The sequence below is a fragment of the Condylura cristata genome, unplaced genomic scaffold, assembly GCF_000260355.1.
Source record: "Condylura cristata isolate star-nosed mole 26May11 unplaced genomic scaffold, ConCri1.0 scaffold00022, whole genome shotgun sequence".
Lineage (NCBI taxonomy): Eukaryota > Metazoa > Chordata > Mammalia > Eulipotyphla > Talpidae > Condylura > Condylura cristata.
The window spans coordinates 17,053,333-17,074,380 of record NW_004567123.1 but is presented as its reverse complement, the minus strand read 5'-3'; the positions used below and the strand labels follow the sequence as shown (position 1 = coordinate 17,074,380).

General features: G+C 40.1%; 2 protein-coding genes across 3 annotated transcripts in view; one reads left to right on the top strand and one right to left on the bottom strand.

Moving 5' to 3' along the window:
* The window catches only part of MROH8 (maestro heat-like repeat family member 8), a 39,103-nt gene extending 24,331 nt beyond the window's left edge, over positions 1-14,772 (bottom strand). The window contains exons 1-8 of the mRNA XM_012728358.1: positions 14,486-14,772; positions 10,553-10,674; positions 8,571-8,716; positions 6,325-6,447; positions 3,155-3,234; positions 2,284-2,428; positions 1,308-1,403; positions 359-463 (exon numbers count right to left, since the gene is read on the bottom strand). Coding sequence (XP_012583812.1) covers positions 359-463; positions 1,308-1,403; positions 2,284-2,428; positions 3,155-3,234; positions 6,325-6,447; positions 8,571-8,716; positions 10,553-10,674; positions 14,486-14,772 — 1,104 coding nt within the window. The remainder of the gene's footprint in view (positions 1-358; positions 464-1,307; positions 1,404-2,283; positions 2,429-3,154; positions 3,235-6,324; positions 6,448-8,570; positions 8,717-10,552; positions 10,675-14,485) is intronic.
* The window catches only part of RPN2 (ribophorin II), a 50,220-nt gene continuing 43,489 nt past the window's right edge, over positions 14,318-21,048 (top strand). For both annotated transcript variants that reach the window (XM_012728360.1, XM_004687207.2), the window contains exons 1-2: positions 14,318-14,632; positions 17,664-17,857. In XM_012728360.1, coding sequence (XP_012583814.1) covers positions 14,620-14,632; positions 17,664-17,857 — 207 coding nt within the window. In that variant the 5' untranslated portion in view covers positions 14,318-14,619. The remainder of the gene's footprint in view (positions 14,633-17,663; positions 17,858-21,048) is intronic.

Here is a 21,048-nt window from a genome sequence, read left to right as displayed (position 1 = left end):
TTAAAAAAAAAAAAAAAAAAAAAGGGACCCAGGGAATACACATTTGTGAAAATTCATTGAATTCACACTTAAGTTAGATGGATATCATTGTATATAAATTACAACTTAAAAAAAGTTGTTAAAAAAATACGGCTATGGACATTCTTCAGAAAAATTCAGAAGGTTGTACCACACAAACTTTTGCATAACTATCTTGAGTGTTTAAAGACGCCAATGGCACTAATGTACATGTGCATTACATGTAATGGCTAAGTGCTACATTAAGTGAGCCCTGAGGAGTTCACCAGTGGGTGAGGCATAAACAGCAAGGGAACTAGGTGACTATGGCACCTTCCTCTGCAACTGAAGGTCTACTTACCTTCAAGCTGAGGTGTCTAGATAAACATTTTAGAACCTGAGCCATGCTGGCTGCAGCCCGTTCCCGCTCATGGTCTTTGGTAGACTGTAACCAGGGGGCCAAGTGCTGTGAAAAATAAAGGGAGTCTACATGATTAATCAGGAAGATCCTGGATAATACCTTTGGTGTTAGGTAATGTGGAGATGGAAAATCCATATGTCACTACGATGCCTGAAGATATCTTGCCAAATTTGGGTTGCAGATGAAAGTAGTGGGATTGCAAATGAGGCTCAAAGATCTTTGGTGTCTGGCTTCTACTGGACTGATTTTCTAGACTTATTTCCCCTTGATTCTCATTTCTTCAATTACTTTATCCTAGTCTTCTGCAGTTTTAAGTCTTTGGAAATCTTCTTGGGGAAGAAAATGACACGCTACTAAAGGACTGAGAATGAAGAGTTACACCTGCCAGTGCAGTCAGGCAGGGACTCCTAAGACAAGTATCCATGAGGAGAAGCTTCATAAAGAAGGTGGCATTTCAGGAAGGAGGAATGACTTGAATTAAGTTGTAAAGACAGGAAAATAAAGGCACAACTAGATAAAGGAGAGAAACAAAATCTGGCTGGCGTGTTAATGTACAACTAGAAGAGGAATTAGAAATAATAATAAGGTCAATTATGGCAAGGATAAATGTCCATCTGTGCTTAGGCACAAAGGATTAGTAAGTTTGAAGAGTTACTTTTCTCTGATATCTACATCTCAAAATAGAGAACAGTCCACGTGAACTGTGTGAATGCACACCAGTACGCACCTCCCTGATGAGGACTGGCAGCTACTGGAGTGGGTACAGATGGGAGCAGGTGGTCATTAATGACCTTTGGGTCCCAACTCAAAGGCAGGCAGCTGCCTACCTAATCCTGAGGCTGCCCATTAATAGCAATAGTTTTCCATTGTCCCCTTAAAAGTGGTTTACCTTAAAAATGGTGTCAAGATTTTCCAAATGTGGGTCTTTCACCACCAAACTCTGGAGCATCTCAGAGAAAGCCTGTAATGTCTGCCTGTAGAGACACTGAAAAGGCACAGGGTCAGGGGTACCCTGAGAAGTTCCCCAATACTACCTCTAAGGCTCTCTGTGTTGTCTTGAGACCACTCAAAGCACAAAATTAGTGTAAAATTCTGGTTGGCAATTTGACTTGAGGTGAAACAATGAGTCTTCATTTTAAATAGATTCTTCAGCATTAACTCCACAGTTAACTGATTCTAACTACATTTGGGAATTATTTAAGGGTCATTATGATCCTTTCAGAGTTTGCCTTTTTTTCCTAAAATTTGACTTGTGACTCTTTCTAATATCTTGAATTCAAGGAAACACAATTCCCACTGGCAACTGCTTCCCCAGCCAGTATACTAGCTGCAGAAGAAAATCAAGCCTTTGAGCTTCTTCATGAAAACTTCTCCTCCAGAGCTACCCACACCTTCTCTCTTCTAGTGTCACCTCATCAGGAAGGTTTCCCTGGCTACCCTATATTAAAAATCAAAACTCTTATGTCCCTCAACCACAGTACTCTTTATGCTTCTCTTTCCTCATTTTATTTTTCTCTAGGCACCACTGAATATATTTATCAGCAGTTTGTATCTATGCACTGGGACATAAGCTCTCTGGATGAGAGTTTATACTGCTATATTTCTGCTGCTTAGCAGAATAAGCCTAAATATCTACTAACTGTATGGACACTCTCACCTTATTTTAAAGCCAAAAGCAAGAAAGAAAGAAGGGGAAACAAAGACAAAACAAAGAGGAAAGCTATTTAATATAACTACCTATTTTATTCATCTGACTTGGCTTAAATGGTATTTGGCTGGTTCCACAAACTCAAATGGGCTCTCTCAAAGGGCCAAGATCAGCAGACACTGTGGATGGCAAGTTACTAAAGCAAAGCATAAGTTACCTCTGAGTTGTAGGGTTCACTTGCAATCACTTCCTGCAAGTGGGTAGCAGTCTTTATAGAGGGCAGAGTGATTACACTTGTGACGATAAGACGGAACAAGTCAGCTCGATCTTTAGAGCCAAACAGCAAATGGACATCTTGGTAACTAAGAAAAGACATTATTGGAATAGCAACCTTGGAAGAGCTTTGTTTGACACTGAAAAGCAGGGGTCAAGACAATACTAAAGGTTAGGGTACAATGACTGGCGTATCATGCTGATGGAAGATAAATGTCATAAGTTGTCAATTTGTTTAGCTAAATCTCATAGGTGGTTAGAGAAGGGCTTCAGGTTTAGAGCCTCCATCCTTCTCTCTTTACCCTCTTCTCCTCCCTAAAAGGTCACCAAAGCAACGTGTCTCCAGGCCATACTCCACTTCAACCACCAAGGCTATGTAAATCATGATTTTCCAAAGTGTGTTCTGCTGCATGCTTGCTAGTTTGGGGAATGATTGGTTGAATCAAGTTAAAAAAGACGTTTTAACTAACAGAATTTCTTGGGGCCTTCAATCACTTAATGTGCAGTCCATATCGCCAAGAAGGCAGGAAGCCCTTTCAAAGTTCTTAGACTGTGGAACTCTACTGTCATGAAGTGCATGTGGCAGTAAGCTTCCACTGAATGTACTTTGGACAAAACTGAACTCCAAAGAAGTTCCAATAAAGTACAGGTGGTAGCTTATATGAAATCAAAGTTCTTCACCCAAAACATGGATTTGGCTTCACCTGCCCCAGCTAAATAGACTTCAACAGTTAAAGATATGGAATATATGAGCAGGCTCTGGTGTTGGCCCTGAGTGGAACCAGGAAGTATGTGTAGGGGCATGTGGGTGTCACCTGAGTTGAGAGATGGTGATAAAGACTTCCGGGAGCACGGGGCTGAGGATCAGATGCAGGGACTCCTCTTCCACCAGCTCCTGAAGTGAAGGAAAGAACTTTTAGAGTCAAGAAGTGCCAATTCTTTAGGCCAGATGTTCAGAGATGTGGGTGGCCTGTAAGAACGATATGGCAGGTCCTTCAGCAGGTCCTGCTCCTCAGCTCTGTAGCCACTGGCCTGGCTCGGAATTTATCCTCTGGAGCCAAAAGCTGAGATCGGGGTCTATTTCTTACTAGCTATCTGAACTGACACAAGTTATCTTAGTTTCCTCCATTTATAAAAAAAGGAGGTAGTAGTACTAGTTACTTTCATGGTAGTTGTGGGTACTAAGCGAATTAATTCTTACACCTCAGAGCAGCCCTCAACAACTATTAGAGTCTATTATCCATTATTTTTATTACTAATGATTATTTCCAGTTTAGACTTTCTAACACCTCCTTCCCACTAAACCAGTCATCTCTGCTATGATGCCTAATATTATCCTAAGTTACCTGCCTTGGAAAAGGACTAACTTTCCAAATTGGCTAAGGGAAGAGTGCCTTGCCTTCCTGGGAAAATCTGCATAATGACAAGAGAGAAATAAACCCATCTTGACAGCACCTGGGTTTGAGTTTGGCTCTTCCACTTACTCATTGTACATCCCTGGCTGTATAACTTAACTTCCCTGTGCCTCTGTATAGAGGAAATGAGAGGTGTTTCAGGAAGGGGATATGAAGATCAAAAGTAAGTAGTTATAGTGGACTCTGACTGGGTTGTCTATTCAACCTCTTTGGAAATGGCTCCTGGCTCCGAGGAATGGGCACCTCAAAGTCACTATTTTGCTAAGTCATTCTGTCTCACCAACCATGGCTCATCTCTCCAGGAGTAGACACCAGGAATTTGGAGTTAGTACAGAGTGCCTCACTCTCAGTCTGGCTGGTCTATTAAAATGAGAAAGGTGAAAATTTGGGAGCACTGGGCCCTAAGGACAATGTCACATATTGTTATTAGAGACAGAGAGGGAGGAAGGGCAGAGGGAGGGAGAATTAGTACAAAGGAATAAAAATTAGAAGTGAAGAGCAAGTTGTGAATATATGAAGATTTTTCATTTTCCTTCTGGGTTTGTGTCTTCTCTGGAGCAGGCTGCTCTTCCTACCATAGGATTCTGGGGAACAAATCTTTCCTTTTGTGTTTTGGCTGCATCTAGGGGATTTCTTTTATCTGCAACCAAGACGACCTCACTAGGGAGTAAGTGCCCAGAGGCACAGTGTTCAGAAAGTATTACCAGGCTCCTCTCTCACTATTTTCTGAGTTTTCTTTTTCTCTTCTCACTTTAGCTGTTCTGACTTGGATCTTGCTTGTGGTCTGCTGCTCTTCTTCCACATTGCTGTTGCTCACCTATTATATTACTTATTATAATAACTCTGGTCTTTTTTTTTCATTTTAAAATTGGTTTTAAAAATTTTATATTATTTTTGAAGTTACATTTTTGATCCTCCATGCATGTGCATGTTCCACTCACCCTCCACCAAATGCCAATGCCCCTTCTGCTTCTCTCCCAAACCTGGTTTTTTCTTCCTTGGGGGAAGCAGCAGAACTGCTCCTTTTGAGTACCTTTCCTCTGGGTTGTAGGAAGAGAGACACTTAGCCCCTGCACTTGGGCTTGGAGGGAATTTGTAGACTTGTACAACGATGCAATGACTTATGCAATTGTTTTATGGACACCAACTACCCTTAACTTCTCTAGGCTGAAATCCTTGCCAATCCAAAGATTGGTTGAGACTTGCAGTAGACATTTTACTACTGATTGGGCAGATCCACATGCATAACAAAGGAAAATTCAGTGTGATTTTGCTGCTTAGGACTTGCATTTGTGGACCTTCTGATCTGTTTGGTTGAGCTACTTGGCAATTTGCTGCTGTCAACTCTTGTGGATGTGTACTCTGGAATCACGCTGTTTTACTGGGTCCTATGGTTTCATACAATGCTCTTCCCCAAGGAGCTAAGTCAAGTAGAAAACTGCATTTATGCCTGAATCTGCACTATGTCACTGTTCCTTTTTGACTGCTATTTGTATGATCACTTCCAGATGGATTGTAAACTCTTGGAAGGCAAGGAGTCAGTGCACACTTTCAGGAAATTTGTATAATTTACGGAATCACCATAGTGTCATGAATACCAAAGATCCTTTGATAAATTACCTATCATTTAACAAATCTGTTAGCTGGTTAGTCTTCAATTCTGCAAATTACTAGTCAATCTCATCAGATTTAAATATCCGTGGCATGAAAAAGAATTTTCATTTTCCTGGAGTATATAACACATCTCAGATTCAGAATTGTAGAGCTTTAGTGAAGCCAAAGGGGATATTTTACAGATAAGAAAACTAAAGCACCAAGAAGTTAAATATTTGTTTAAGTGCCTTCTTTGTCAAGCCCTTCTGGACCTTTAAATACAGAACTGACTGTCCACTCCTTTGTGACCTCATTATCCTATACATATTAAAATTCTCATCATAGTTCCTGTAACACTTGATTATTCCTTACTTGTCTGCAGGAATATGAATTATGTTTTCTTAGTCCTTCTAGTCCCATTTCCCAGGAAAGTTCCTAGAACTGTCAAGTATTTAATGCAATGCAATGAATGAACTAGAAGAGTGAGGTTGAAGTTAAGCCAATAATAAGATAATACAATTGTATTTTTCTAATGCAAAATATATTTAGAAACCATACTATGTAGTTTATATTTCTTATTTAATGTTTTCAATAGCTCCATGAAATAGACACAGCCATCATTCTCATTTTAGAGATGAGGAAACTGAGGCACTGAGAAGTTAAGTAGTTTTCCAAAGTCACACAGTTAGAAAGAAGCAGAGATGTCACTTAAAGTTAGGCAATGCTTAACTAATGAGAATATAGCAATGTCCTTACTGAGAAAGTTAAATGCTATTCTTCTATTACTCTTCTTTTAACTGGTTCCTATGAGTGACTATATTTGTGTAGTCCCCAAGTATTTCTCCTCCATGCAAAGATTTGATACAAGAAGAGGCTAAGAGAAAGGATAATATGGATGAAATTACTAAAACTTTTGTTGATCAAGTCATTGAATTTTCCATGGTCCCAATAATTCAAAATAAGTTCATAATACTTACACTGAGGATCTGCACAATATCTTCTATGTTAGTATGAATGAATGATCCTGTGGTTTCATCACAAGGTAAAGTTTGGCTGAGAGAAGACAAAGATCTTAGGAATGTCAGCTTCTCCAGCTCACTCTAAATTTGTGGGGAAAGGATAAAAACACAACTGTAAGTGCTGATCTCACTTAGTAATTGTAGAGGGCGTTTGAAAAATATACTGCAATGTTTAAAATAAGTTACATCTCATTCAGTGCAGTGGCAATCTTTTATTATTAGGAATGAATAAATTACAGGAGAATTTCTGTGAAGTTCCTTGTCTTTCCCCCTGACTTTTCCCCTCTCAGCTAGAACACTGAGTGCTCCACTGTGGCTTACCCTACCCTTTAGTTTTGTCTACCCATCCAGTATACTGCTGATTGATTAAGCTTCCTAAAACTGACCTCTGGTGCTATTACTTCTGGTGTTCTTTGATGACATTAAAAACTCATTATTCTGAGTCTTTATAGTTTCTTATTAAAATGCAAGTTCTGATTTGAACAAATTCTCTCATTTTTTCTTATATAAAAGCAATATCCATGATAGCAACTTTGAAAAAATGAAACATAAAGAAGAAAATTAAAGGCACCAACAATTCTACCACCTTAGGAGAATTCTGTCCAGTTTGCATCCTCTATAGATCAATGATATGAACGAGTATAAGCTCTCTGGTAAGTATGAGCAAGCTGTAAGGAGAAGCTGACTTCATTGTCTGTTTCTCTCTCACCTGGATTACTATAACAATGCAAACAATGGGGTTTGGCGGCCAGTGTTGTTCCCTTCAAGCTGCTTCCCCAACTATTACCAGATTCATTTGTCAAAAATGCAAAATTCGATCAGGTAACTCCTTATTAAAAATCTTTCAGTAGCACTCATGGAGGTCAACGCTTACCCAATGTGATCCCAGACAGCCTCTTCAAGTTCACGCCTTGTTCTTCTCCTCCAGCATTCTGAGTGTTAGTCAAATTAACTTTATGCTGCCTCTTTTTGCTTCTAGACCTTTGCACTTTCTGAATTCTTTATGCCAATTAACTGACTAAAATCTATACATCTTTTTAGACCTAGATTATTCATTATTTCCTGGTTTGTGTGTTTATGAACACTATTATTCTTATTATTTCAACTTCTCCCAGTGTTTAGTACAGAATCTTATTAACAGTGGGTAAATACTCATTCATTATTTGCCAATTAACTGATTAAAATTTAAAAGACATATAAAAGGTGACAGCACTGGAAATACTGCTAGAGAAAAGTTATTGCAGTAATGGCATCTCATAAAGATCCAGACTAAGCAAGAAACTACAGAGCAAGATGTGCAATGTCACGAGAGGAAGGAAATAAATATACATTTTTTTGTTTATTAAACAAAATTAAAAAAAAATACAATAACACTGATTTTAGACAGTTGTATTCAGCAATGCTACATCCAGGAATTTACCCTGGAGAATTATTTGAGGAGTACAGAGAACCACATACAAGATTATTAGTCAAAACTAGAAAGAACCTCACTGGCTAGTGGTGTGGTTATTCATTTTATAGTTCTTAAGGTAAGAACAGAATGTTAACCTATTTTCAAGGCCCTGCACAGTCTCCCTCTGCATACCTCTTCAACCTCATTTTGTCACCATGATTTACAGAAACCAGGCTTTTTTCAATTCCTCAATCATACTCTGCTCCTTTGAGCCAGAGTTGTTAAACATACCATTTCCTATTTCCCTCTGAGTCTAACATCTAGTTTCTCTTATTCATTACTCAGACCTGAGTAATTTCCTCAGAAATAACTTCTTTAATAATTTCTTCTGTTAGATGCTCTTCACTGAGTAAATGAATCAATGAACAAATGTTTCATGTATGTACCATACAATAATTAAATAGGCTAATAGATATAGTTATTGACAATGAAATTTTTTCTACATATATGATGTTTTTCTATAATTACATATATATGTATGCATAGAAAAAAAAAACCTGAAAATATGTACACCAAAATGTTAACAGCAGTTATCTCAGGAGAACAGGATTGAAACTTTTTAAATTATGGTTCTGCTTTTAAGAAATTTGATTATTTAAAAAAATATAAAGACATTTTACAAATACATATAGATGAAAGTATAAATACAATTTTATAGTCTGTAAAAGTATTTTCAAATTAAATAATAGATGTGTAAAATATTTATAGAAATGGAAGAATAAGATCACTTGTAATGATGGCTCGTGCATACCTTTAATTCACTATTAAAAACTTCCTGGATGGACTGGATCAGCCTCTCACTGGTGACATCGCTGAGGGGGCCCTGGTAGCTCAGGTGCCTGAGGTTATCTGTGAGGGGTTCCTCAGAGAATCCAGGGATGTCACTGATATCTAAGTCTAATACCAAGAAAAAGTCACTGGCTGACATGACTGTACTATATGAAGTCACAGAGTTTAATGGGGAGAATTGCTGACTATCAGGATAGACTGGTCCTGTTTTCACCTGTGCTGTTTGCTGTGTGACCTTGACTCATTCCCTTCCCATCTCTGAGTCTCATTTTCTCCATTACTAATTCAGCATTCTCTATGGGCTTCCTAAACTACAAAACCCTTTAAACTAAGCTGTCTTGGAGTAGTTAATTAAGAACATCTCAGTTTCAGATTAGTTTGAATCCTGGCTCTACCACTTATTAAATTTGTATGAGAAGGTGTAACTTTATCAAATTAGTTTGCTTCCTGGAAGCCTAGCATCCTTATCTGTAAAATGGGGGAACATTTAATGAGGTAATGCTTACAAAAGGCTTACCCTGGTATCTCAGCTGTACTAAGCACTTAAGCAGCAAACATTACTATTTCAACTCAGAAGGCTGTTCTAAGCACTTAAGCAGCAAACACTACTATTTCAACTCAGAAGGCTGTTCTGTGGGCAAGAGCTAAAAATAAAGGATCAGCCTCTTTCTTCCCAGTGGGCCAAACTGTACCCACCTGGAGTGCTGGAGGGATCTCCTTCCCCACCTGAGGGGCATGTTGATTTCAAGATTCCAGTAGTATTCCAGAGGTGGTCTGCTAATGCTTGGATACTTGCTCTGCTGGTAGTTCTAGCATTCTGACTTTGTGTGGCCTTACTTTTTCTGGCCTATTTATTCATTTCCAAAATGGGATGATAATAGAATCTTTCTGAATGGTGGATAAAGGCCTAGTACCATGGAAGTGTTGGCAAATAGTATTCTGTTGCTAACTGAGTAACAAGGGTAATGGGGACACCCTTTTCCTTTTTCTGTAGAGTAACATCCTGACCACCTCTATTTACCAATATCCAACCTCTTATTTTTACTGGACAAATAATCTTACTATTTTCCCGTTTACACAGCTATCATCTTATTTCACTTCTTGTGTGTTCTTTTTGGTCTCCAGAATTACAGCATTTGCAAATTCCTCCAACTTCCTGCTACATTCTCATTATCCACTAAATGCAATTACTGAAGCTGTGTTCTTATTCACTACTGATCCTAGCACAAGCTCTTTCATCTCTGTGTATGTTTCTCCTCCCTCACTTTCTCTCACCTCTTTTCTTAGCTAACTCCCACTCATCTTTCAGGACTCAGCTCCAGGATGTCTTTTCTAAATGTCCTTTCTGGTCATTTTGGCTAGTTATCCTCGTAGACATTATTAAAGAAAGAATGTAATCATAACATTCAAAGTTCTCTTTTGAGTCCTACCCACTCTATCTCATTCTCTTCCAGTTGCTAGTAAATCTTTCATAGTGCTTACTTAATACAACTTGTAATTATTTACTGTTTGTCTACTTGGGGGGGGGGATCCTTTTTAGCACTAAAATGTAAATTTGATAAAGGTAGGGACCATATAAGTCATGTTCATTTTGTATGACCTGCATCTGGTACTCAATAAATATTTGTAGAATAAAGGAAAGACAGTTATTCAGCAGCCCAATTCATTCCATTCACTCCACTTCACCCTTCTCAGAATCCTTGAGCACTGAAGCTCTGTGCAAGTTTGCAGGATTCCCTGTTTCAGGGACCAGTTTCATTTCCTATATATCTAGAATAATGTATTTTACCTAATATTGCTAACCATTCTCTAAAGTCTTAAAGTCAGAAACCAATTTCATTATCAAAGTCTAACTAAGGGTTGGTCATACAGAAACTTGATTTGAAGAGTTTCCTCTTCCCTACTCATTCCTTTAAAAAAAAAAAAATCCTCTCCCCTTTTTACCTGTAAGTTCAAGACTACTTGGGTCTTTTTTAATTTCCTCTAAATTGCTGAGCTGCAAATCCACACTTCCTGAATCACTGTCAGAAGCACAAGGGATCACTACTTCTTCCCTTGAACCACTCCTGGGAAAGAAGAGGGGATTTGAAAAATCAGTTTTTCAGGACTCCTTATTTTATCAGTCAAGTGAAAGTTTGAAACTCACCTCTCAGAGAAGCATTTACCGATAACCAATCTAAGTTAAGTGACTTATTTCCAGCTCAGCTCCAAGTTACTTTCTCATTCCCTCCCACAATTTAACCATTACTTACAATTATTTTATTCATTGTGTTGACTGACAATTGTTCAATAGATTATAAGCACTATAAGAGAAGAAACCCTGTCCACATGGTCATAGTTGTATTCTCAGCAACTAACATATTATCAGCCTCATGAAAAGTGAATGGATAAGTAAGAAATACTATGCTATGGTTAAAAGACTTAAGTAGAACACCTGGTCCACTTCCCTTAATTCTACTAACTGTCCCTGCTTTTTTCTATAGCACACCAACTTCTCATATACTATTCATTTACTTATCCATTTTTTAAAATCATCTATTTCCCTTTTGCTAAAATCTAAGCTTCCTAAAGGCAAGGATCTTTGGCTACTTTGTTCATAAATGTATCTCAAGAGATTAGCATGCACATGGTAATGCTCAATAAACTCTGACTGAATGAATGACTGAGTGTTTAGCATACACTATTGAATTAAAAAAAAAGTTGCCAAATGCTGCATATGATTCCATGTTTATTAAAACAAATCAGTAATTTCACAGAAATGATTGTGACTGAAGTTATAAACGCATGTGTGTGCACACACATACAGATACACACAGAAAAATGTTGGATATAAATCTTCACAGAGAAAAACTTTGGGAATTCACATGTAACACCAGTGCAAGAGACTTGTAAAAAGAAAAATTTAGTTTTTAAACTTCTATGTTGACATTTTTAAAGTGTTGACATGAACATCAGAATTGACAAAGATGTGGTGCAAATACAACTCTTAGAAAGTACGGTTGGCAGTGTGAATTGGTACAACCACTTTGGAAATGATTTGGCATTATGTAGTAAAATTGAAAATGTGTCCACACAATGCCTACTACTCCATTCCCTGAAATGTATTTCAGTGAAAATTTTGTGTACCAGGAATATACATACAAGATTCTTCACAGCAGTAGTCATCATAGTAAAAAACTGGAGATAGCCAATGGTCTAGCAAGAGTAGAATAAAATGAAGTATACTCAACCAATGAAGTACTACACAGCAGTAAAAAATGAGTGAGTTTTAATAATGCACAAGGACAAAGAAAAAATCTGACAATGTTGAGAAAAAAAAGAAAGTTGTGAAAAATTATGCAGTAAATTTCATTTATAAAATATGCAAAAGTAAACAAATATTGTTATAACATAAACATAAATAAACACCATAAACATACATACTCAATCTATGAAGATAAGTGAGAAAACATTATGACTGCAAGACTGAGAAGTCTGAGAGGGGAGAAGTGGGGCAGAATGGGATAGAAGGGAATAGACTGGGTAAACCAGAAAGAGGACTTCAGGTACAGTTTCACCACATCATCATTCTTTTTCCTTACAAATTTTTTGAAAGTATTCATATTTTCATTTAATCAATACTAAATACAACAATTTTGGGTAAAAACACAATGAAGTTTGAACTTTTTTCTATGTGCCCATATTACTTTAATAACTTAAAAAAATTAGTTAATTAAAAACAAACCATCTAGGACTTTCAGTGGCTTCATATTCTTGGCAATTTTTGGTATTGCTGGACTTTTTTATATTGATCATTCCAGGGGATGTATCTCACAGTGGTGTAATATGCAATGATATCAATCCTCTTTTCATATGCCTACTTGCTATGTGTATCTTTTTTTTTTTTTAAGGTATTACTTTTGTGTAGAACTGGGGTATAGCCCAGAGGTGCAGGGACTGTGGGGGGATTCACCAAGATAGTGGGGTGCAGAACAGGCAGACTGACAAAGTTCACTGCTGAGGGGAGCAGCAGGGGAGACAGGAGAGGTCTGCTGTGCATGTGGGTCAGCTTCTTGGCTGGGGATCAAACTGTTGCAGCTAGCCTCATACTGCTGTGCTTTAACCTGTTGCATCACAAGGGAGGGCCCATTTCTGGTAAATGTTTAACAACAGAGTCCCCAAGTGCAGTTCTCAAGCGAATGCTAACTCATATTTTCATTTCTGTTAAAGAGTAAGATGTCGCTGAAACGTCAAAGTGCTGTTTTTTCCAAATTGGATGTCTTCAAACACTAGAAGACTATTTCCTTACGATTGTTCTATTCATAATGTATACAGACATGATACACTTTAAAATTTTTTTTTATATATTTTTACATCATTCTTCATTTTTGTATAATGTATGCTTTCTCACTTTGGTTACAGTCCGTGTGAAATTCCCACCATCATTCACCCAGGTACCATCACTAAAGTCCCTTGTGCTCTTCCCACCCTTGTTTTGATCCTACTCCTCTCTCATGACACAATTTAAGTCTAATTTCTATTAACATTTTCTCTATCATTAAGTTGGGATGATCAATAAAGCAATAAATCAGGCCTGGTTTGTAGCATTTGATGATTCTATCACGTAAAAATTCCCTTCCTGGCCAAGAGCAAGCAACGGATGTGATACTGGGAAGAGATGTACACTAGCACATCCTCATATAGTTCATATATTCATGATAGAAGCAGCCACAGAAGTATTCACAAGGCAAAATGTAGTAAAATAGGAAATGATGAGTTATGTTTTCATTATACTTTATTTCACTGTAACTTCATGGAATTCCATTTCCCTAGATTGTTGTATTTTAACAAGCAGTCCTCAAAATTCCGGAAAATTTAATGACACTCTCCCAAGCCAGTATGAAAGAACGCGAGCAAACCACTTGTTATTTTACTGAGTTAGAAAAGATTTTTCTATATTCTAGACCAGCACTGTCGACTTTTGTGACAGTGGATATGTTCTGTAGGTCTGTGCTGTCCATTATTTTATCCATTAACCACGTGGCTAACCAACACTACAACAACTGAAGAAATATTCAACTTTTAGTTCAAGTCAAACTTAAATATTCACATTAACCTAATATCTACCTTACTGAACAGCACAATACCAGACACAAACAGAACTAATTCCCCCCTTTTTCGGAGCAGTAATTATGGTAATAAGAGTGACCATATTATGCCTATTTTTGTATGTTCACGATAGATGAAAGGCTTGGATTATGGAGTCATGCCGCTTGGGTTCCGGTCTTTTCGGTTCCTTCTCTTCAAAATGGGAATACTACCAACAGTACACGATTCACAGAATGGTGATAAGTAAATTAAATGATCTACGCAGAGCGTAGACGCTCTGTAACAGGCGTTCTAAGGTAAGTCACTTCCGTTGGGGAGCCAGTTACTCCATCTGTCAAATTGCCCTAACATGCTCCTCACGGAGTTGTTAAATGTGAGGAGTCATCGAGTCCATACCAGGGCTCTGCAAGTCCGAGAAAACGTCACTCACTGGCCAGTTATGAACATCTCGGAAATAATCTTTGCAGGAAACCGCCACAATTTCACCTTCCCCACCGGCCCCTTCCCGTTCCTTTAAAATTGGCCGGTCTGCAGAGCCACGACTGAGTGACAGTGCGCTCGGCCAATCAGAGGGAGCCCCGTCTGGGGTCGACCCCGAGGCCTGGTCCAACCGCGTCGTGGGAGCGGCCGGAATAAGGCCGTTGCGAGGCGGTCGGTTCCAAGTGGGCCGAGGTGCCGGGGGGGAAGAGCGCCTGTGCGCTGGGACCGCGGGGCGTTGTGGGCACCAGACCTCGAATCCCAGCCAAGCCTGCTAGAAGCGGCCTGGCCCAGTGGAACGGCGGGACTGACCTGTGCCTAGACCCCATCTCGGCACGTTGAGCCTCCTTCGAATCACTGGTGTCCCCTCCGGCGCGTTCCTGGAGCGACTTTCTTGAGCGGAAGTCAGCCTGCGGCTCGGGCTCTGGAGGGACCTGCTCGGAGGAATGGCGCCGCCGGGTGAGGCGTTGCGCATGGCTCAGTGAAGGGTCCCCGCGGCCGGCACGCCGTGGGCAGTGGGCCGCCGCTCGCGGGAGGCTAGAGCTAGCCACTCGGGAGCTGGCCAAGCGGGGTCCCCTTCCCCTGCGGGGCAAGGGCATGGGGTCTTTCGGGTTCTAGGGTCTGGTAGCCGGGGGGCCAGTGGGTGGGACTGCCTGTGACCGGAGGTGGGGGGGGAGGGTGGAGGCGGTGGTCTACGGGTCCCCCCGAGGCCCAGCCTCTGGACCGCGACCGCGCTTAATCCTGGGGCCGGCTTCACTCATTCATTGGACTCGCCTGGCTTCCCCGAGGCCAGGGGGCCTAAATGGGCTGTTGGCCAAATTGTCCTGTCGGCAGTAGTTTTCTTTTTAGTGAAAGGAGCAGTGCTTACCTCTCCTAGAGCTTAGATCTTAGGGGAAAAGTTGTGGAGTGGACTCACGGGGTGCAGGTTTGTAGTCTGCCTCTTACTCGTTATGTGACCTAGAGGGTCAACTAACATTTGTAAAATAGGTTAGTTATATTATTTGCCTTGTAAGTGGCTGCAAGTATGACACGAGAATGGGTGTAAATATCATTTCGTGCGTGGCATGAAGTGAGCACTCAGAGAAGTTACCTGCCTTGCGAGTGGGCACTGTACAGAAGAACCCAACCGCATCACGACTTGGGAGATGTGTGCTTTATCTCCATTTATTTGTGTGTGCTTTGTTCCATTTATTTCCGTTTGGCAGATAAGATGCGCAGAGAAGGAAAGTAACAACCCAAGGTAACTTAAGGGATAAGTCAGTGGCTCACTGCTTCATTTGAGAAGTTGGAGATAGTGGAGTGGTTAAAAACTGACTTAGGATTCACACCGCCTGGTTTTAGTTACGTGTCTTAGGGCAAGCAATTACATCTGAGCCTCAATCTTTTTGGTCTGAAAATGCAGATAATGGCCACCTCACTTGACTGTTGTGAGAATTAAATAACCTAATGCATGCAGAGTACAAAGCATTGTATGGGCATATCTGTCACATGCTGAGTGCTCAACTTTTAGCCAAAAAAAAATTATCACTGAAGGAAAGTGGGAACATTAGGATTCTGACACAGCTACTTTGTAAGGGGAATTTACAGTTTATTCAGTGTCAGTCACCAAGTCTTAATACATTGTGTATATGCATGGACACGAGATAACTGGAGATTCAGTATCCTCTCTTTCTTCTTTCTGGCTTTAACTGAATTCTAGCTGGACTCTGGCCATTTCTCAGCATTCCCATTGCTGTCACCTTGGCTCCAACAGTCATTACCTTTTGACTTGGATGGTGAAAATAATCTTCTAACTGGTATCCTCCTAACTGCTACACTTGCTCCTGTGTAGTAGTATTTATTCTCAGCACAATGATTCTGTTAAAATACAAGTCACCCAGCTCAAACCAAATGTTTCCCATCTTGCTCAGTAAAAGCCAGATGCCTGTAGTGGTTGTAAGCCCCTCTGATTTGGCCTCTGCTACCTGTCACCTCTTCCCTATTTCTCACTCTTCATTTACTCCTCTGTCTCTGCTGTCTTGTGCTGATGTGAAAAAGCATCATATACACTTCTGACTCAGGGTCTTTTCTCTTATAATTTTCCTCAAAATCTTTGATATTTGTGTTTAATTTTTCTTTCACCAGTACTTGGTACATAGTAGGCATTTAATATTTGATGAATGAATAATCCACTTTATAGATCTCTAGTTTTTTTTTTAAGAATTTTCATATTCTTTAGGTTATTTAACATGTACAAGCACTAAAGTAGAATTAAATTTATGCCTTTAACTAGACATCTAACAATATTCTCTAAAAATGAGTGTGAACACTATAGTTAGACCTGGGTTTGAGGCCAAGATTGGTTATGTGCCAGCTATTCTGGTCCTCAGTTTTCCTGTTTGTCAAGTGGATACATGAAAAATTGCCTTCCTTATTAGGTCCTAGTTGAATCTAAATTCGACACTGGACAAAGGGGTTTGCTTACTAGTACTTGGATGGCAGACAATTCATAAAGCAGCCTTTTGAAAGTTTTTCTTTTAATGAAAAGTAGAAATGTACCATTCCTATAACTTTTTCATGTCCCTGAGGCATAATAGAAAAAGGATTTTTTCCCAATCAGCAAATAGTAATTCAGTACTATTTTGTATTAAGAATTAGAAATACCTGGGATGAATACAAAATAGTATCTTCGTGGAACTTAGAGTTAGTAGAGGTATCAGATAATTACACCATTGACTTTAGTTGTGAAAAATACTGCATAGGAGAAGTACAAGTTGCTATGAGTGCATATAAGCAATGACAACAGTAATCATGGTATTAGAAATAGTAGCTAACATTTAAATAACATAGTACTTGTTAAACACCAGTCACTAGTCTAAGTCTACATTTCCTTAGGTAACACTCTTAACAACCCTGGGTAGGGTTATCATTATCTCACTTTACACTTGTGGAAACTGAGGCACAGAATAGCTACATTTTAACTGCTTTGGTCACACGGCTAATAATGGCAGAGTGAGGATTTAATCTTGGCCCCAGAAGCCATGTTCAGTATTTTACAATACTGGGAACCAAACCCAGGGGACAACTATTGGGAGTCTTTTGATGGAAGAATTACTTGACCTGAAAAATAGAAATCAAAACTGAAGCAGGAGAACCTTAGAAGGGGAAAGCATGAAAAAGTGAGCCACAGATGAAGGGAGGAGAGGTGGGCGAGGCGCTTCTGAGAATTTAGGATCAGGCTATTATCGAAGGCCTAAGAGTTATGAATGAACTTGAGATAGGGATGTCAGATGGGTCCTCCACTTGAGGTATGAAAGCTGTTGGGGTGTCCTGCAGTTAGTTGAAGACAGAACCCCCTCACTCCCCTGAGGCTTCTTTCTAGGTTAAACCTTCAGTCCCTTACCCTTCCTCACATAATGTGATTCCCAGACCTTGGTGTGCATCATCACTGGAATTGTGTGTAGGTCTCTGGAACAGTATGGCATGTGTTTAATAGTCATTTCTCCCCAAGGTTCAAGCACTGTCTTCCTGTTGGCCTTGACAATCATAGCCAGCATCCAAGCTCTGACACCCACTCACTACCTCACCAAGCATGATGTAGAAAGACTGAAAGCCTCACTGGACCGCCCTTTCACAAGTTTGGAATCTGCTTTCTACTCCATCGTGGGACTCAGCAGCCTTGGGGCCCAGGTGCCAGATGTAAAGGTAAGGCTGCTTCATCTGGTGGCCTCCTTCCTTTGCGGTGTCCTTCTGTGTACTTAGTAACTCATTTGAGAATTACCAAGGTTAGTACACTAAGAAATATTTTTGCCAATTAGGTTTTTTGTTTGCTTGAAATGTCTAATGTATGTTTGGGTCTTGTCTAGATACTTGTAGCAGAATATAAAGAGTCATAGATCCTCTAGAAACTTATCTGTAGCTCTGAGTAAGACTGTAATGCCACATGTAGTTGTTAATTGCTCTGTGTGTGCCTACTAAATAATGAAGGAATTGAAGAATGGGAATGTGCAGATTTATTAAACAGTGACAGTTATTGCAACAGGCAGTTTTGATATCCTTGGACCTTTGATGAAGAAAATGGTGATTAAAACTTCCTGATTAAAAACTTTCCTGAGGGTCCTCCCTGGTGGTGCAGCGGGTTAAAGCACAGCACTAAGAAGCTAAAGCTACTTCCGCATGAGTTCGATCCCCACCCTGTAGGTGACCCACATGGCGCGGCAGACCTCTCCTGACCTGCCCGCTGTTCCCCTCAGCCGTGTACTTCGTTGATCTGTCTGTTCTGCTCCCCACTCTGTTTCTGGTGAATCCTCTCATCGTCCTCCCTGCACCTTTGGCCTATACTCTAACTCTGTATGCATAAATAAATAAACCTTTATTAAAAAAAACTTTGCTGAATTTTAGAAGTCTATTTTTTTTTTAATTTTTTCATAGAAGAAGTAGGGTGTAGGCAGAGGTACACGGGGTATGAGAGGATTTACCAGAGACGGAGTGGGGAGCAGAACAGACACATCAACGAAGAACAGTGGGCAGGTCAGGAGAGGTCAGCTGTGCTATATGTGGGTTAACCCCTAGGTCACCAGGGAGGCCCCAGAACAGTCTTAAGTGAATTATTTCTCAAGACCACCTGCACATTTCTTCTCATGTATAAACAGCAAGTTGAGACCTTTCTCTTCAAATCCCTCTTGACTTTCTCTTCTGCTACCAAATGTAAAGAAACTACTATTGAAGGGCTTACCTGTTTGAGTCAGGTCTGCCTGGATAATTTGAATTTTAAGGTCAGCTGAACTGGGGCTTTCATTCCAATTGCAAAGTCCCTTCATAGCAGTTCTTAGTGTTTGAGTGAATAGAAATCTAAAGATAGCATCTTCAGAATTCTGCCTACTCTTTTCTGTGTTATCATCGAAGTGATCCAAAGTCTCAGTGACTTAAGACCAACTTTGGTTTTCTGCTCAGACCATGATGGCATAACTCAACGAGGGCTTTGCTCCCTATTTCTTCCATTCAGGGTTTAGCCAATGGAGAGCAGTCTTTATGTGGAACTTACGCAGTAGACAAATGAAAGCACAACGGTTAAAACCTCTGCTTAGAAGAGATATGTGCCACTTCTTTTCCTCGTTTTGTTGCCTGAAGCAAGTCCTGTGCTCATACCTGGGTTCTAAGGATCAGGGTGGTATAATCTTTCAGACAACTCAGTTGAGTGAATGATAGCTTGTCCCTCTAATCCTTTGCCTCAAGCTGCCCCATGGTCCTCTCTGGCTCTGGTCTCAGAGCTCCTGCCCTTTGTTTCCTTCAGAACTAGTGGTTCTTTTCTGTGCAGAGGGTGAACTCTGTGTCACTGGTTCAGCAGTATGAGCCACGTTCATGAGGCACTTGTTTACTGAGCATCAGGGGTGGTCCCTGGGTCAGTTATTCTCACCAAGTCAGTATCTTTTTACCTCCCAACTTGGATTTCATTGTGGATTCATTTTTATTTTTTTAAAAGATTTATTTATTTATGCATACAAGAATGGGATACAAGCCAGAGGTGCAGGGGCAGTGAGATGATTCACCAGAGACAGTGGGGAGCAGAACAGGCAGATTAACTGAAATACACTGCTGAGGGCAGCAGCGGCCAGGTCAGGAGAGGTCTGCCGTGTCATGTGGGTCACCTCCCCTACTATGAATCGAGCTCATACTGCAGTGGTTGTGGATAGCCTCACAGAACTGTGTTTTATCCGTTGCGCCACCAGCCAGGGTCTCATCGTGGATTTATATTGGACACTACTCCTAAAGATGTTCTCCGCTGATTGTCACGAGTTTGAGGATACATTGGTCAGGATTTGAAAATGTAAGTTAAAGCCATCCAGACTATTGCAGTGCAGTGATGAAGCCAACTTTGTGTTGAAAATACTCTAAAGTCAGGCTGTTTGGCTTCAAGATCATGGCTTCACAGTTGTACAGTTAAGGGCCTATGCAGCTTACTAAACCTCTCCTTGTCTGTTTTCTCACCTGTAAGATGGAGATAATAATGGTACTTAGCTCACAGGTGATGTTTATGGGGTAATTAGCATGTGGTCACTTGTGCTAAGTGTATAATCAGTATTAGTTGTTATTAGTAATACTGTATTGTGGGATAGCATTTGATGCACTAAGACTTTTTACCCATTCTTAATCATCCCCATTGCTAAAGCCTAATGAGCAGAGAGAATATTGTACAAAGGGGTTGAATGAATTATAAACTTTAGCTGATAGAAATGGAGGATCTCCTCTTAATCAGAAAATAAATGGCTTAGTCATACTTTGTTCTTCAAATCACTTAGGAAATGTGCTGTGGTGGTTTTATAGTGTGTGTGCTATAAGTAATGGAAGGAAGGGAGTGGTATGGCTGTTTCAGGGCTGTTAAATTTTGTTAGGTGTGCACAACAGATAAACCCAGTGAGAGAAATTCTCCATTACTGCCATGTGTTCTGCTCAGCTTTTTATTTTCAGCTGATTGGAGAACAAGCCTTCAGCCCTGCTAAATGTTCCGATTTGGTTGCTCTCACATGTAGATCCTTAGGGGAGATTTTGGTTGTCACAAGAGATTTTAGCAGCAAAAACTGAGTAGGGTGGGGTTCAATAAGAATTTGAGAGTAGAAAGCAGCTCTGGATATTAGGAAGAGTGAACATCTTTGATTTTGAATGAGAAAAGTATAAAATGCTTTGCTCAGTCTCTGACCCATGGTGAGCACATAGAAAGGTGAGTATATGATATGTGTTTCCATTCAACAAGCACTGAGTGCCGAAGCCCAGGCACTCGGCTGATTGCTGGTGATGGCAGAGACACAGACATACCTTCAGGCAGTAATAGTGTAAGGAGCATCTGCTCGGTGCCTGGCCTTATCCTGAGTGCAGAAAAGACCACAGAGCTCATCTAG